Source organism: Mytilus californianus, unplaced genomic scaffold (assembly GCF_021869535.1).
Source record: "Mytilus californianus isolate M0D057914Y unplaced genomic scaffold, xbMytCali1.0.p SCAF_21, whole genome shotgun sequence".
In the NCBI taxonomy this organism is placed as follows: Eukaryota; Metazoa; Mollusca; class Bivalvia; order Mytilida; family Mytilidae; genus Mytilus; species Mytilus californianus.
The window spans coordinates 143257-160751 of NW_026262670.1; the positions used below are offsets into that span (position 1 = coordinate 143257).

Sequence of the window (17495 nt, forward strand, 5' to 3'; positions counted from 1 at the left end):
ACGAGACCGGAAGAAGGAAGTAGATTTCTGCGCAAATGCGGGAATTAAAAAAAGTTACAAAAAAAAAGTTAATGATTTTGAGTTCATTAGTACAATGAAAATTTCGGGAAATTTTCCCGATTTTTTTTTTTTTTTTTTTTTTTTATTGATTTTTCTACTGTAATAGGGGACTTCGTCCCCTTATTAAACACATTTTGGATGACACCACAACATAAATTCAACACATTCGTCCGATAAGTCAATCCACTCTTTACGGATTACCTATGTAAATGGCTCAGTCGGTTAAAGTGCTGCCTCCCAAGATTGAGGGTTTGAATCACGCTTGTACCATCTATGTATTTTCACAATGTTGGCCAATGCAGGATGCAACGTCCATACTGCCATGACGTCAATAGGATGTATCAGCCGTACCTTGAAAAGATGTAACGGTCATAGGACAACATCGCCCATACTTTGTGAAGACGCGTCGTCCATGGTTTTTATTAGGCAATAAATTTTATTTATAAAGTATTGAGATATATGCATGTAGATAATTACTATAACTTGTTAATGTATTATGCTGTATTTACATTATTTGTCATGTTTTTATTTGTTATACACTTGGAATATGCATTACATGTATATCGTATACACATGATACAAATGTGTTTTATCTAATAAAATATTTACATTATTTTGTAATTGTTTTTTTTTTATATCTTGCGTAAAACAAAATGAAAAAATAAAACAAATAAGAATGAATATCCAAAATGGGAGATTAATTTCTGTCATAGTTAAAACAATAAGTTTAGTTTTGAAATATAAAACTAAGTAATCAGATAATGATTAATTTTAGATTATAAGAAGATTGTTAATTGCTTATTATTATTTCTTTGATGAACATAAGTATTAATTATGCTTTTGTCAGGAAATTATAAAAGAAATACAAATCCAGATCACTATAAAAACACGGCACCTAAGCTGAGTTCAAGCTGATACAAAAATACATTTTGGTAGTGAAATTCTTGTAACAACATGAACAATACAAGCTGTTTGAGTAGTCTTTTTGAATTACCTACAAAAATGTACCTTGCAGCATAAAAGTATCCAGGATGCGGTACTGCACAGATGGAATATGCTGTTTAGTTTCTACTCTCTGTTAAAAAGCTGTGAATCAATTTTCAAAGTCATAGTAGGAATGAATTATTAGACGCATTACCTTAAAACCAGTCTTCTATGAGTCAACTTGTCTTCAGCATATGTACAAAAGTAAAAATAAATATATATTCTAGACTCTAGATCTATATAACTATGAGTCAGGGGTACTACTTGTACAAGTAATCTTTATTTACTTGAAGAAGTAAATAATAATTACTTATATAAGTTAATTATAATGTTTGAATAATCTCCCCTTAATTTTCTCAAAAATTTACTTGTATAAGTAATTTTTTTTTACAATCCCACAAAAATTCTCAGTTTTAAGACAAAAAGCACATGAGTGCGGTTTCTTTTCTGACACTTGAAAAATATTTTAGAATTTTAAACCTTGTGCCAAATGTTGTCAGTCCAACAGTCTTGACAGACAAATTGATGTCAGAGTGCCAAATCATTTGTTTGTATTTGACGGGTGATGTATCAGCCCAGTTCAAGGACAGTTCAAAGGAAAACTTGTGATGCACCAGCTTACAGCTGTACTAAATTCTTCCAATTATTAATTAACCTGAATTCTACAGATTCAATCTATTAAATATTCCTTGAAATTATGTTACAATTGTTAATTACTTTGTCCATGTTTCCATTGCCTAATTTTGCAATCGCTATTTACACTGTACTGTATATAGCAGTGACTAAAACCCAGATATATTTGTAAAATTCTGAATTTCCAGAAAAAAAAACATGTATAAGTATTACCATGATTACCCCTAGGTTAGTATCCATTTTGGTACATGTCCCCGTCCTTTTTAACTAATTTCAATTTATTTTTAATTTTTAGGGAAATGATGGAGGGTGCCAATACAGATGATGAAGGTTTTACAGATGGAGACAGTCCTGAGGATGTTCCCATGGAAAATGTTCCTGATACTGCAGAGGGTTAGTTTGATCATAAAGAATGAGTGTTGTACATGTACCATAACAATGATCAGTAAAACTTTATTTTTATTTTGGCATATATCGACAAACATTTGATATCATGTAGCTTGATTTAGGTGGATGGATAAAGTACACGTCTGCTCTTTATAAGTACCCTGTCATCTACATTTACAAGTCAGAGCTCTGACATAAACAAGTCAGAATCTTTGAAAACTTGTGTAAGTCAGATTATCTATAAAAATAAGAAGATGTGGTGTCTCCCATTTTTATATGCCCGTTTACAGGATGTATTTTGATTTACCATTGTCTGTCCATCTGTCTAGCATCAACATGTCGGACAATAATTCAAAAACTCTTTAACCAATTTGTATGAAACTTTGGTGAATTGTTTATGTATATTGACGTACTAAAGGTCCCTAAGATTTTACGTTTTTGGAGTTATGGGATATTATCTATTAAAAAACATGAAAAAGATGGATTTTCCAGTTTTCAAAGTGCCTTGAGCAGTTTTCATGAAACTTTGGTGAATTGTTTATATCTATTGATGTAAGCTCCCTTTTGATTTTTATAAATTTTAGATTATACCTTTCCTAGTCATGGGAGATTTTATTCATAAAAAAGTGGGGATTTTCCATTTTTCGGACAATAACTCGAAAGTGCCTTGAGCAGTTTTCATGAAACTTTAATGACTGGTATATATCTATTATAATATCCTGCCTTTAGTTTTTTTTTTTTAATTTCTGATTTGACATTGAGGAGTTATGAAAATTTATTCCTTGAAAAAGCGACAGGCGTATCATGCACTCATGGCGCAGCTCTTTTTTGTAAGAGTTGTCCTTCTTAGGTTGGTATCCATTGTATAAAATCTATAATGGCAATATTTCCTTTTCAGTTTTGATTTAAATCAGGGGAAGGATAAAAATACAGCCAGCTTTAAAAGTCGACATCTTACATTTTAGTTTGATTACTCATTACATTTTTCATTTTATATTGATAAATTTATATTTATTTGAATACTTAATGAGTGCTTGCTTATTTTTTGGGATTTAGGCTATAATTGTTATTTTTTTAATTTTCAGATGATGTATTGAATGACAAAAGTGCTTCAGTATACTATACAGTACAGAACTATACCGAAGGAACAAATTATAGCAAACAGGAAGTTGAACAAATGATGAAAATTGACTCGTACCAGAGAAAGATAGACACTTGTCATTTGTGAGTTGTTTGTTGATATTTGATTTTATGTTTTATAGCAATTCTAATTTGTGAGTTAATAATTGAAAACTGACATGCAAAATTTTAGAGTATTATGAGGTCCTTGAAGTCCCCTTATTTTTTTACAGTATTTTTTCCTTTTTAGCATGGATTCAGAAATTTTTAAAAGCCAAGGTAGTTGCGAGGACCATCCACTATTTTTTTAAGTTTTATTGAGAAAAGGGGGTTTCAACATTGTGTGCATGTCTATGCCTTTTTTAGTTGGTTCAGTATTGTATATAGTCCTACGGATAAATGACTAATTAAGATTTTATGTTTTAAGATACAGAGGATTTAATATTATAATTTGTAGTTTGAACTTTGAACTTCTTTATAAATGTGCATGTGGTCAATAGGAAAAATAAACAGATAACAAAAAAATTTGATAAAATGATTAACTATGACTACTGTGGATTCATTTATTTTTGTGGGAACCAATTTTCATGGATACCTGATTTTGTGGTTTTGCCAAAGTTTTCATTCAAGCCTCAAGGAAATTTCTATTTTGTTGAACATTTAAATTTGTGGTTTGCCTCTTTCCTAAAAATCCATGAAAATTTATACAAAAATAGTTAATCAACAGTATTTTGTAGATCTGACATTGATATGACAAAAATACTCTATACTTTATATCTCTGTGAATGTCAAGTGAATGCTAGGAATTAAATTATAACCTTTGACCTTTATATTTTTAGATGTGGAGAATGTTGGTTTGACAGTAAATGTTCTGCAGGGTGTAGGGAATGTGAAGGATTTCCTATGACTAGACCTTGCCCTGTATGTAATGGAATTATAAACTTTGACCTTTATATTTTTAGATGTGGTGAATGTTGGTATGACAGTAAATGTTCTGCAGGGTGTAGGGAATGTGAAGGATTTCCTATGACTAGACCTTGCCCTGTATGTAATGGCCAGTGCAATGAAATTTGGACCAGAAATGTTAAATTAGTAAGTTGAAGATGTTCACTTTTTGACTTTTACCAATTGTCAAATATTTATATTTATCGCTATTTTACGAATTTTTCCTTTGATCTTGCTGACTGATAATTTCGGTTCTCAGCGGAGTTGAGTGATATGAAAACGGAGTCGAGTGAAATGAAAATTATCGCTAGAAACTAAGGGAACATGTGCCGTTGTCAAGGAAATTAACAACGTCTTCATAAGTAAAATAGCGTTAAACAGATTATCATTGGTCATCTCAACTCGATTGCTTTTCTCGCTTTCTCTGTACCGGCTCAAGCAAGAAAATCAATATATCATTGAGATAACCAACGATAATCTATAAGTAGTAATAAGAAGATGTGGTGTGAGTACCATGAGACAACTCTCCATCCAAGTCACAATTAGTAAAAGTAAACCATTATAGGTCAAAGTACAGCCTACAACACGGAGCCTTAGGTTACACCGAACAGCAAGCTATAAAGGGCCCCAAAAATGACTAGTGTAAAACCATTCAAACAGGAAAACCAACGGTCTAATCTATATAAAAAACGAGAAACACTTATGAACCACATCAATAAACGATAACCACTGAACATCAGGTGTTTGGTTCTTAGAAATTTATGGATACTGTGATCACCAAACACATTTCATCATTTATATTATAAGAATAAGAAATATTATAAAAGATATTTCTTAATTTAACATTTTAAAAAAACTTTGAAATCATTCAAAACCATACATTTTGTCAGATCAATAAAAACCATTACCTTAACAGAATTTTCATGAATAAAAGAGTATTTGAAAAACTGAAAGAAAAATTTGTAAACTTCAACCAACAGAGTAGTTGTTAATCCTTGATTTAGACATATTTAAACAATTTTGCATAAAGGTACATTATTTTTAAATGACATTAAAAATATTCAAAAGGAAGTGTGGAATAAACATCAATATTGAGACATCAAACTAACAACACAAGTTAATCAAAATATACAGTTATCTGAATCTACAATGGACATTCATCCACACAATCGAAAAATGTGTCACACAGCTACATTATAAAGATATGTTGTTAAATGGTGGCAACTTATGGCTTAAGATTTTGTAGAAAATGTTGTTAATAGTACAAGCACCATTTTTGTCGAGCCTGCGACTTTTATTGCAGAAAGCTCGACATAGGGATAGTGATCCGGCGGCGGCGGCGTTAGCTAACTTATTAAAAGCTTTATATTTTAGAAGCTAGAAGACCTGGATGCTTCATACTTTGTTTATTTATGCCTTATGTTAAGAAGTTTCCGTCTGTAATATGTCCATTGTCCTTGACCTCATTTTCATGGTTCAGTGACTACTTGAAAAAAAAGTCAACATTTTTTGTAATGTTAATTTCTTTCTTATTATGAGTAATAGGATAACTATATTTAGTATGTGCGTACCTTGCAAGGTCCTCATGCCCGTCAGACAATTTTCATTTGACCTCCACCTCATGACATGGATCAGTGAACAAGGTTAAGTTTTCGTGGTCAAGTCCATATATCAGATACTATAAGCAGTAGGTCGACTATATTTGGTATATGGATGATTGTAAGGTGTACATGTCCAACTGGTAGGTGTCATCTGACCTTGACCTCATTTTCATGGTTCAGTGGTCAAAGTTAAGTTTTTGAGTTTTGGTCTTTTTTTCTAATACTATATGCAATAGGTCAACTATATTTGGTGTATGGAAATATTTTATGATGTACATATCAGTCTCGCAGGTTTTATTTGACTTTAACCCCATTTTCACGGTTCATTTCTCAGTGTTAAGTTTCTGTGTTTTGGTCTGTTTTCCTTCAACTATAAGCAATAGATCAACTTTATTTGTTGTATGGAAGGATTGTAATGTGTATATGTCTGTCTGGCAGGTATCATCTGACCTTGACCTCATTTTCATGGTTCATTGGTCAATGTTAAGTTTTCATGGTTGAGTTTGTTTCTTAGATACTATAAGCAATAGGTCAACTATATTTAATGCATAAATTGATTATAAGGTGTACATGTCTGTCTGGCATGGTTCATCTGACCTTGACCTCATTTTCATGGTTCATTGGTCAATGTTAAGTTTTCTTGGTTAAGACTGTTTCTTAGAAACTATAAGCAATAGGTCAACTATGTTTGTTTTATTGAATGATTGTAAGGTGTACATGTATTTCTCATTTGGTTTAACTGACCTTGACCTCATTTTCTTGGATCATGTTAAGTTTAAGTGTAACTTGTAGTAAAGCTTTATATTTAGGACTATCAGCATAAAATCAATGGTTAGTAAAGAAGGCGAGAAATTTCAGCGTGTGCACTATTGTTATAGATACAGAAGATCAGAATTAGGACTTATCATTTTTTATACCTTTTGGAATTTTGGGTCCTCAATGCTCTTCAACTTTGTACTTTAAATATTTGGCTTTTTAACATTTTAGATTCGAGTGTAACTGATGAGTCTTTTATGAGATGAAATGCTCGTCTGGCGTATAAAATTATAATCCTGGTATCTTTGATAAGATTTTTAACCTGGTTATAATTTATATTGATACTACATAAAAAATATTGCACAATACAACAGGGCAAACCAACCCAAGGGTCCAGAAACACTTATATTTGGTAGTCATGACCTAAACTGAAAGGTCATTGACCGAAATGGTAGATTGGGATTTAGGACAAATTTTTTTCTTATTAGAAATAATTTTGATCATTTCATTGAGATCTGATTTCTTAGTCGCCATTGTGCACTTGTTTTTTTTTTTTTTTTATCCTTTTCAGATAATAAAACTGCCGCTCCAGTATAGTATGATAATCCTGGGGGTCTCCTAATAATCATATTAATTTTTAGCTGTTGCATTCCATAAATAGTTCTTGAAAGTTTATAGAAAAACAGTAAAAAACTTCATGAAGTAAATGCAATGAAACAGTCAATACAAGTTCGTTGATGCAATGAATCTAGTGTGAATAATTTCAATAATTTGTAAAAAGGCCCCAACTTTTAAGTCAACGCAAAATGACCGAAATTGTGTATATAAATTTCCCGATCTTTGTACCGATCACCTCTGACAAAATGTACAAACAAAGAAAAACAACACATAGTCCAAACCACCTGACTTGGTATATGTACACAATGTGATGGAGTTTAACCTGTTTAACATGTTTACAAATCTCTCTTTTTGTCTATGTAGATCATATGTCGTAAAACCTACAATAAATAAACCTGCTTAAAATAGAAATAATAATGAAAATGTGGTATGATTGCCAATGAGACAACTCTCCACCAGAGACCAAATGATGTAGATGTTAACAACTATAGGTCACTGTACAACCTTCAACAATGAGCAAAATCTATATGGCATAGAAAGCTACCAACAAAATGACCTGGCAGGGTTAGTGAAACCAACAATCGTTTTTGCATGGCCTCACATATAAGGCCATATGTTGTAAAACTAAAGCACACCATAAAAGAACTGCTGAGTTCAGCTACAAACAAAATGACAACAAATTAATCATTTGTTATCTTTTTTTTTGCAGTCTCATTCATATCACGAAGCTCACTGGGAGGGAACATGTAAACTTCCCCCTGAGATGCAGCAGGCATTTATGATACGTAAATTTATGGACTCATCAGAAGAGACTTTAACCGAAAGCATGCAAGATTTGTCTACTACATGATTATTATATTAAAATTTTGTTGTCCAAGGGCTTTCTATTCATCAATCGCTGAGATAATCAGTTTATCAACCTTCATTGCCGCAGAAAACATAATGGGAATTTCATCACTCAGAATATCATTTACCAGCATATATCATGTATATTGCAGTGCTTGATTGTTTGCTTAGAAAATGGACTATTAATTGTCATAGCTGATGCAAATGTATTTAAATATAATGTTCATTGCTAACATATACCGTTTATTTACATACATATACATTGCTGGGTATAAGTTTTTCAATCTTAAGATTTGCAGTTATCTACATTCATCATGTTCATGGCTGAGATTAACATTTTGCTTAGCATATTTATTGCAAAATAGTTGTTGCGATTATTATTTTTTGATCATACACACAATACAAATCTAAAATTTTAAGGATTAGATGCTAGAGGATCATTGTTTACCATTAAAAAAAAATTAGCTGGGGCATTCACTGCTACTAGGGGTTGTTTAACGACCTTCACTACCCATGAGGGTCTCGCACGGTCGGAATTCACTTCTGAAAACATCATTTGTTAACACTATTGTATTAGAAAATGTAAGTTTACATGCATTACTGAGGTAATTGATCTGGATAAAGCTTTTATATGAATTAATATAATGTACACAATCCTTAAAATAGTATGCCCTCTTTGAAAAAACAAATCATGTTAGTTTTTACAAATCACTGAAAAATACCATTGAAGGATAATTTGGAACGCCAGGGTTCTAGTAAATACGTTTGATCCATATCATGATATCATTTCCATTACCAGAAATACTCTTTTTACTATATGCTGATTTCTCACGTCGTTTAAATGTTTTATGGGCTAACTGGATCCCTACATCTTTGAACTGTTAAAGTAATTGTGACTGCTTGACATTTTTCAAACACCCGTCTTTATTCTTATGTACATAATCCAACCTTGCCTTAAGAAATATATCAATTTTATCATTTAAAAACAGTTATCGAAGCAGTCATGAGGCAGTTATACCCATTAGAATATTCATCCCTTAGCTCAACTTACTGACGTAGATTTTATGACCAACATACGCACAAATGACGTCAAATAACGTCAACTAAAACCAAACACTTTGACGGAAAGATAGTGATAGTGATTGGAATCGAGCGTATTGCATATAACTTTTTTACAAGGTTAAAACTACCATTGACATTTCCTCATCAGATAAATGATCAACATAACTATGTAGCCTCAACATGGTCAAATTTGACCTGTAACCTTGGGGGTTTTGGCCAATGACCTTGGGTAACATGTATATTTCTTTAATCCTTTAATCATCATTAGATATAGTGTTATTGTATCTGTTTAAAATTAAGCATAGCCACATGAAAAACATTACTAGATAATATGACATCAAATAGTGAAGAGTTACTGAAAGCTAATTCAAAATGCTTTACCTGCAGGAATTGAAATCATACCAACTTGTATTTTCCTAGCTTTTTGCTCATTGGGGTCAGGTTTTTTTTTTTGTATCAGTTTGTGTTCAGAAGTATTATTTTTCACAGATCTCTTGAACTGTAATATTGTATTAGATATATATACTATCATGTATATAGATTTTTATGGATGCAAAAATAGGAAAAGTTAATGCTGTGACGTGTTTGAATTTATTGATAGTCATGTGTAGTATTAATGTTTTTTGATGTTTTGTTTGTGGATTCTAACAGTGCATTTAAAAATACCTTTGAATTGTTTAATAAATTTTTTGATGAAAGTTCAATTTGAAAAGATTTTACCTTCGGTCACTCATATTCATTCTCATTATGAAATAAAGTGAGTTTAAAACTGTCATAATTATATTTGACAGTTGTCCTGTCAAGTTATTTAAGGTCAAACTCAATAGAATACATCTCAATAGATTTTTCAATCATATCACTTCATTGAATGGGGAATATAACCACACACTAATTTTTAGTCAGATAATGGACATACAGTGGTATTTTTAAATGTTGGGTAAATTCACAGTTTGAGAAAAGACGCTATTAAAATGAATGTAAAAGTGATCATGTTTCATATAGAAGTGAAGCTCATGGTGTTAACCATGACAAAACCAATGTATATTCTCATACATCTGAAATATTCCTGTAATTTTTTTAATTTGAATATGAGATTAAATGATGAATTAAATTTTTTTTGTAAATTAATGCATAATAATAGTTATCTATGACATCGATATATGTTACTATTTTTTTATTTTTTTTTATTAAAGTAAATTTATAGGTAAAACAATGATATATGATCATGACATTTTAACTGTGCTATGATATTTTTTATCTCAACTATTTATGTGTATTATATGAATGATCATACTTTAATTTCTGATATTTTTGCAAGATATTCAATTTGCCTTTTAGTATCTAAAGAACTATGGGTAATCTCATTGTTCGTACACCAAAATGAAAATAACATTACGTCATTGGTTGAATTTCCATTGTTTAGTACGTTTTAAACCAATCACAACTTGTTGGTGTACGCTTTTGAAAATATTACCCAGAATGCATTAGATTCTGAAACGGCGAATTTGCAAATTAGACATTCAAGGTGAAATTCCCGGTACATTTCTTGAAGTAATTTTTATTAGAAGACAGAAAGGGATAAGAAAAAGGTGAGAAAAAAAATTCTTGACAAGGTATGGCCCTTGAAATAGCAAAATTTAAACACCCTACAAATAAACAACTTTAAAGTATTCAGATTTAAACATATGATTTAACTATTTAAAGTATAAGTCATATTTCTAAGACCACATGTTAGTCTACAAAGAACTGTATAAATCCTTGTTAGTCCATTTCATATTTCAATTTCATACCACTTGGATATCTACGAAATCAATTTTAAATCTTTTTACCAAGCAGATGCTTATGCTGATAAAAATATGTAATATATATTTGGCTCAAAATTGTAGCTTATTCTCAAAACTGTAGCTTATTTTAGCATACAAAGTGTACTTAGTATGTATTTATCGACATTCTTTTCAATATCTATTTGATCCTGTTGTGACATATGCTAGACTGAGTTGTAATGTCTGGTGTAAAAAATCCGCCACATAATAAATATGATTTGGAAAGAAACATTGAGAGACAAAAAAAAAGTTTGCCAAAATTTTTCATGTAAACTTATCACTATTAGATATTTTAGACATGTATACAAGGGAGATAATTAATAACACACTAATAAATGAATTTATGTCTTATACAGCCATTTCAACATCATCTCCAATGTCCGAACATAAAATTGTTAAGCCATGTTATCAATTAAAAGAAGGTCACTTGCTAAGTTTTCAAGATTGCCCCTATTTCTACCAAATATCAAATTATGATTAAATGGCCATTATCCAAATGTTCTTTCTTAAGGTAGAAAATGTGGCACTTAAATAGGTTATGCTTTTGCGCTAAATTGTCTGATTTTTTCCCTACTAAAATGTCCTGCCAATTCACTTAAATGACCACCACAGATCAGAATGTGACGGACTAATGTTGATATTTTGTTTGTAAATGAATGTATTGTGTTCTGAGTCCTGAGTCCATTGTTTTGGAATAATTGTTTTGATATTTCTGTGTATATATATCTGTTTATCTATAACTATATAAGGTGATACTCTTTACAATATGTTTTGAAATTGGTAAAGTACTGAAATTAAGTCAATTAATAAAATTTTAAAAGAAATTAATTCTTCAAGGCAACTTGAGAAGAGAATTTAAGAAATAATCTGTCTTTCCACTAAATTTTATAAGAACAACTTGAAAAAGAATATTGATTTAAATTGGCTATTTCAGATAAATGTTATGTCACATGTAGAAAATATTGTTTCAAACCTATTAAATTGTGTTTTTCAATGTGTCAAAATCTTAGTTAGTTTTTAACTGCAGTAGCTAAAAATCTTTGATGGATTATTTCATACATGTATTTGTTTGATGTGGATTTACATAGTTAGTGTCAAACAACATGAACAATTATACACATGCATGTAAGATTTAGTTAAAATTTTGCTTTAAAGGTGAAAAACATTAAGTTTTGATTAAGGAAAGACAACTCTTCAATACTTATGATCTCATTGTACCAGGGTCCAAAGTAAGATTTTCATGTCTCATACTATCATGACTATTGTGTGATTTTGAAATTAGAAAATGGAAAAGTTTAATAAAATGATAAAAAGATAAAAAGAAAAGAAACGTTTACTTGAAGTTTTTCAGAATTTTCTGGCATACAAGAAATGTGAAAATTAAGTTTTGATGTCTTAGATTTTGGAGTTTTCTGTTTTCCTCATGTTTGGAATCAAACAATAGGTAGAAACCGGTAGTCCATTTAGTTTACACCATCATAAAAATATTACAATGACCAGGTATTTTCATTGATTGTGTTTATGTTTGTTTATTACTGTTTAGTTGTAAGGGTTAACCATGTGTTGTAAAGTACAAAAAAAAATTAAATTAAAGCATATACCGTAGAAAGGCTTGTATAGTCCGCGGTTTTATTCTCCAAAATTGGACCTTCCAGACGGGGTGCGGACTATAGAGTACAATAAGCAAGAAATAAGAGAAAATTTCAATTTCGCGGTCGAGGTGGTTTGTTTACATTCCGCCATCTTTGTTATTTCTATTGTAGAGGGCGCTCTTATCATTTTTCAAACTAATAATTTTAACTCATCCATATTAATAAGTTATTTCTATTCAAAATCAAATTAATACTGATAAATATAAAAACTAAACCTTTCATTACAAATTTCTCGTTTCTTTTCAATGCATTGGTTGAAATAAACTGGTATCTGCTCGATTGAAACGATACAAACATAGTGAAAAAGACAACCGTAAACCAGCTTAGAATTTGTAAACTACAAAACGAAATCGGTTATTGTTCGTTCCGTTTTGGTGTTTCATACTGACGAATATGGTTTGTATAAGCTTAAGACCCTTCAAACATTAATGTGATAGATATATTAAAGACTGTTTTACAAAAGGATGGAACTGTTTTACTTTCAAAGTCGTATTATAGTGATATCTGTTATGTACGGATTTCGACTCTCACCGGTTAATTTCGTCTTTTACACGTGCTTTTTAAACTTCCTGTTTAAACATACACAAGTTTCTAAATTGTTTTTTAAGTGAATTAAACTTATTTTAACAATCATGAAGCGTTCTAGAATCATTAACAAGCAGTTTCAGCTTCTGTTTGATGATGGAAAACAGGTTTTTCCAAGAAAATACCGCAAACGACCGCACAGGATTTGAAATTACCGGAGTTTCATTAGACCTTTTCTAACAGTTACAAAAAGTTTTTTTACCTAAAATTTCGTGGGGAGAAGGGGGTGCGGACTATGTACCACTGCGAACTATACAAGCCTTTCTACGGTACTGTGGATTTATTTATTTTCGTGGATTGAGGGAAATTTTTCTTTCGTGGATATTTGTTTCTTTGTTTTGCTGCATATAAGCATATAAAAAATGTATACTTCGTTGAACATTTAAATTTGTGGCTCACATTTTACCCATTAAAATTGGTATCATATGAGCTGCGTCGGATAGAAATCGACATAATGCAAGTGCACATATACATGTATAAGACTTTTGATTGATTTTGAGACATTCAAATACGAAATAAGAGATGGATTTTGGTCTGTTTTGTAGGGTTCTTATATCGACTTAATTTTCAAACAGTTAAACTCATGTCAGACTCTGCATAGAGATTTGTTCAACCCCAAAATAGGTGTATTGATATTGATTTGCATAAGGTCGATTTCTATCCGACACAGCTCATATGAATAATAATAAATCCACAGTTAATTACATGTATATTACATGTTTTGTTTTAAATTTTAATGGTGAAAGTGCTTAATGATTATTCCAATTGCTTATTTTTCTAATATGTTAATATTATATGCCGTATTATGGATGTCTTGTGATGTGGTTGGAACAGATAATAACTATATAAGTTTTCCTTTAGAACAGATATCTACTTCTTTCCAAGTGTAATGCTCTTCTAATTTGTAACAATATACACGATTTGTGGTTTATCAACAAAATTAAGATTTTGGGGTAAATGTTGCATGAAATTCAATTCAACCTTTTTTCACTGACATGATAAGTATATCCTCCAAACCTCATCTCGATTTTAGAGAGTTTGAACAATTTAGTGTATTCAGGTGAACATTCTTCAAATCAGATCAGAGTAAAATTATGTGAGTTGTGTATAGTGTATGTATCTTTCTGTTCTAAAAAATGTAAGTTCAACTACAATATACATGTAATATATAGACAAAGGGAGATATCTCTACTATAAAATATTGCCGAAAAGTCAATGTTTAATTTAAAAATCACATTGCAAAATGAAAGCAATCTTTACCCTATAGTGGTCAGAAGCACTTTGATTAAACTAATGTTCATTAAGTTTTTAATCAATCTTTCAACCTATTATATATGGGTACCTGATTTTCAGTTTTTGGATTTATTTTAGACCTGTTGATCAGAAGTTATTGGACTTTAATAGTCATATTATTTTTGTTATTTAAGTGCCATAATATTAACTTGAAGATGGAAATGCAGTACTGTTCAAGTGTAAATTTTCATATGGGCTCATTTTAAATTTTGCAACCACATAAAATACTTGAAAACATCACCTGCACTGAGAGCTTGAACAAATCAACAATATTGATGAGAAGCGGAAAATTATCTTTCGGTGCACAAGTAAACCTCTGCACAAAATTAAATGTATAATAATTATAACACAAAAATAACAACCCATTAAAATATTATAATTTACTGTATCCCATGTACTCTTAAATGACATGACAATGAATAGTGAACAACAAGAATTGCTTTAAAGACATCCTGTAGTATTTCTTAGATTTAAAAAAAAAACATTTCTTAAAAAACATTTCTCTGTTTATATAATTTTGTAACATTTCTCTCAGTATCTATTATCTGTTCCTGTATTGTTCTGTTTTGTTCATTTATTATGAGAAAAAAAAAAAAAACTAAAAGAAAATTAATAAATAAATAAAAAATTATTGTCTTGAGTTGTCATGCCTGTGCAGAATGCTGGAAATGAGTCATATATGATGCTATTCAATTGGCTTTATAATCAATAGATTTTTTTTAAAAAGCTTACACCATTATACATAGAAATAAGAAGATGTGGTATGAGTGCCAATGAGACAACTCTCCATCCAAGTCACAATGTGTAAAAAGTAAACAATTATAGGTCAAAGTACGGCCTTCAACATGGAGCCTTGGCTCACACCAAACAGCAAGCTATGAAGGGCCCCAAAATGACTAGTGTAAAACAATTCAAACAGGAAAACCAACTCTCTAATCTATATAAAAAATGAGAAATGAGAAACAGTTAATAACCAATCAACAAACGACAACCACTGAACAACAGATTCCTGACAGGACAGGTGCAAACAAATGCAGCAGGTTTAAACGTTTTAACAGGTGCCAACCTTCACCCTGACCTGAAATAGTAGTGTAACATAACAACATAGTAAGACACACTATAACCAACTTTTGGTATTTTTAATGTCACATATTTTGGACATACATTATATATTGTATCATGATGGTTAACATTTGGACTGCAGGAGATACTAACCTTTACTTAATGTAATGAGAGTTTATGCTTGTCTGTATTATTTCATTCACATGAGGGTGAGCAATGGCCAAGTCAACTAAGCAGTTGATCTAAAGAGACCACTAGCCTGTCAACACTGATGTTGTGACTATGGACTTTGTTCATCTAAAGGTGCGTTTGACTCTAATCTTTATCAACTAGTTTAATATGCCAGGCTATCTCCACCAATAAAAATTTGGCAGAAAGACAATCATATTATGACAAATGTTTACATATCATGCATATTAGTACGAGCATATGTTAATTAACTACCCCAGGAATAGATTACCTTAGCTGCATATGGCAAAATTTTTCAGAACTTTTGGTCCCCAATGCTCTTTAACTTTGTACTTTATTTGGTCTTTTTTACTTTTTTGATTCGAGCGTCTCTGACGAGTCTTTTTAGACAAACACATGTCTGCCGTGTATAAAATTTTAATTGTGGTAATTATGTTAAGTTAATTGACATAAATATGAACCCTGCTTTATTCAAGACTAAGTCACTGATTTGAATTGTTAACTTGCTAGATTATATGATTACTGTCCACAGAAAGAAATGTCATCTTTCAGGGACAAATTATTTTAGCTCGAGTACTAGAGTTTGCTTTTATGCCTAAATGCCTCATTTTTAGTAGAGCAGCTGCAAATTCCAATTTTTAACTCATTGGTTTTACCCAGCTTAACCTCACACAATTCAAACAGACCCAGTAGTCAGCACTTGAGTGTCGACATGAATTATCATTGATGTGGTCATAATTATAAATTAACTGTTTAGAAAACTTTTTATTTCTTCGAAATACTAGGGATATTTTACCCCAGGAATATATTATTGTCGAGCCTGCAACTTCTGTTGCAGAAAGCTCGACATAGGGATAGTGATCCAGCGGCAGCGTTAACTAACTACTTAAAAGCTTTATATTCTAGAAGGTGGAAGACCTGGATGCTTCATACTTTGTATATAGATGCCTTATGTTATGAAGTTTCCGTCTATAATATGTCCATTATCCTTGACCTCATTTTCATGGTTCAGTGACTACTTAAAAAAAAGTTAAGATTTTTTGTAATGTTAATTTCTCTCTTATTATGAGTAATAGGATAACTATATTTAGTATGTGCGTACCTTGCAAGGTCTTCATGCCTGTCAGACAGTTGTCATCTGACCTCGACCTTATTTCATGGATCATTGAACAAGGTTAAGTTTTCGTGGTCAAGTCCATATATCAGATACTATAAGCAATATGTCTACTATATTTGGTGTATTTAATGATTGTAAGGTGTACATGTCCAACTGACAAGGCGTCATCTGACCTTGACCTCATTTTCAATATTCAGTAGTTACGTTTTTGTGTTTTGTTCTATTTTCTTTAATATACTATAAGCAATAGGTCAACTATATTTGGTGTGTGGAAATATTTTACGATGTACATGTCAGTCTGGCAGGTTTTATTTGACCTTGACCTCATTTTCACGGTTCATTGCTCAGTGTTAAGTTTTTGTGTTTTGGTCTGTTTTTCTTAAACTATAAGCAATAGGTCAACTATATTTGGTGTATGGAATGATTGTAAGGTGTATATCTCTGTCTGACAGGTATCATCTGACCTTGACCTCATATTCATGGTTCATTGGTCGATGTTAAGTTTTCATAGTTAGGTTTGTTTCTTAGATACTATAAGCAATAGGTCAACTATATTTGGTTTATGGAATGATTGTAAGGTGTATATGTCTGTCTGGTAGGTATCATCTGACCTTGACCTCATTTTCATGGTTCATTGGTCAATGTTAAGTTTTCATAGTTAAGTTTGTTTCTTAGATACTTTAAACAATATGTCAACTATAGTTAATGCATATATGGATTGTGAGGTGTACATGTCTATCTGGCATGGTTCATCTTAACTTGA

The 17495-nt window shown here is 31.1% G+C and overlaps 1 protein-coding gene across 1 annotated transcript; it reads left to right on the plus strand.

Annotated features, from left to right (window-relative positions):
- Nucleotides 1–1977: 1977 nt before the first annotated feature.
- LOC127731927 (uncharacterized) lies at nucleotides 1978–12170 on the plus strand. Its single transcript, XM_052240776.1, has 4 exons — nucleotides 1978–2070; nucleotides 3150–3288; nucleotides 4146–4275; nucleotides 7813–12170. Exons 1-4 carry the CDS (start codon nucleotides 1980–1982, stop codon nucleotides 7951–7953), a joined length of 501 nt encoding a protein of 166 aa, XP_052096736.1. The 5' UTR covers nucleotides 1978–1979; the 3' UTR covers nucleotides 7954–12170.
- Nucleotides 12171–17495: the final 5325 nt, after the last annotated feature.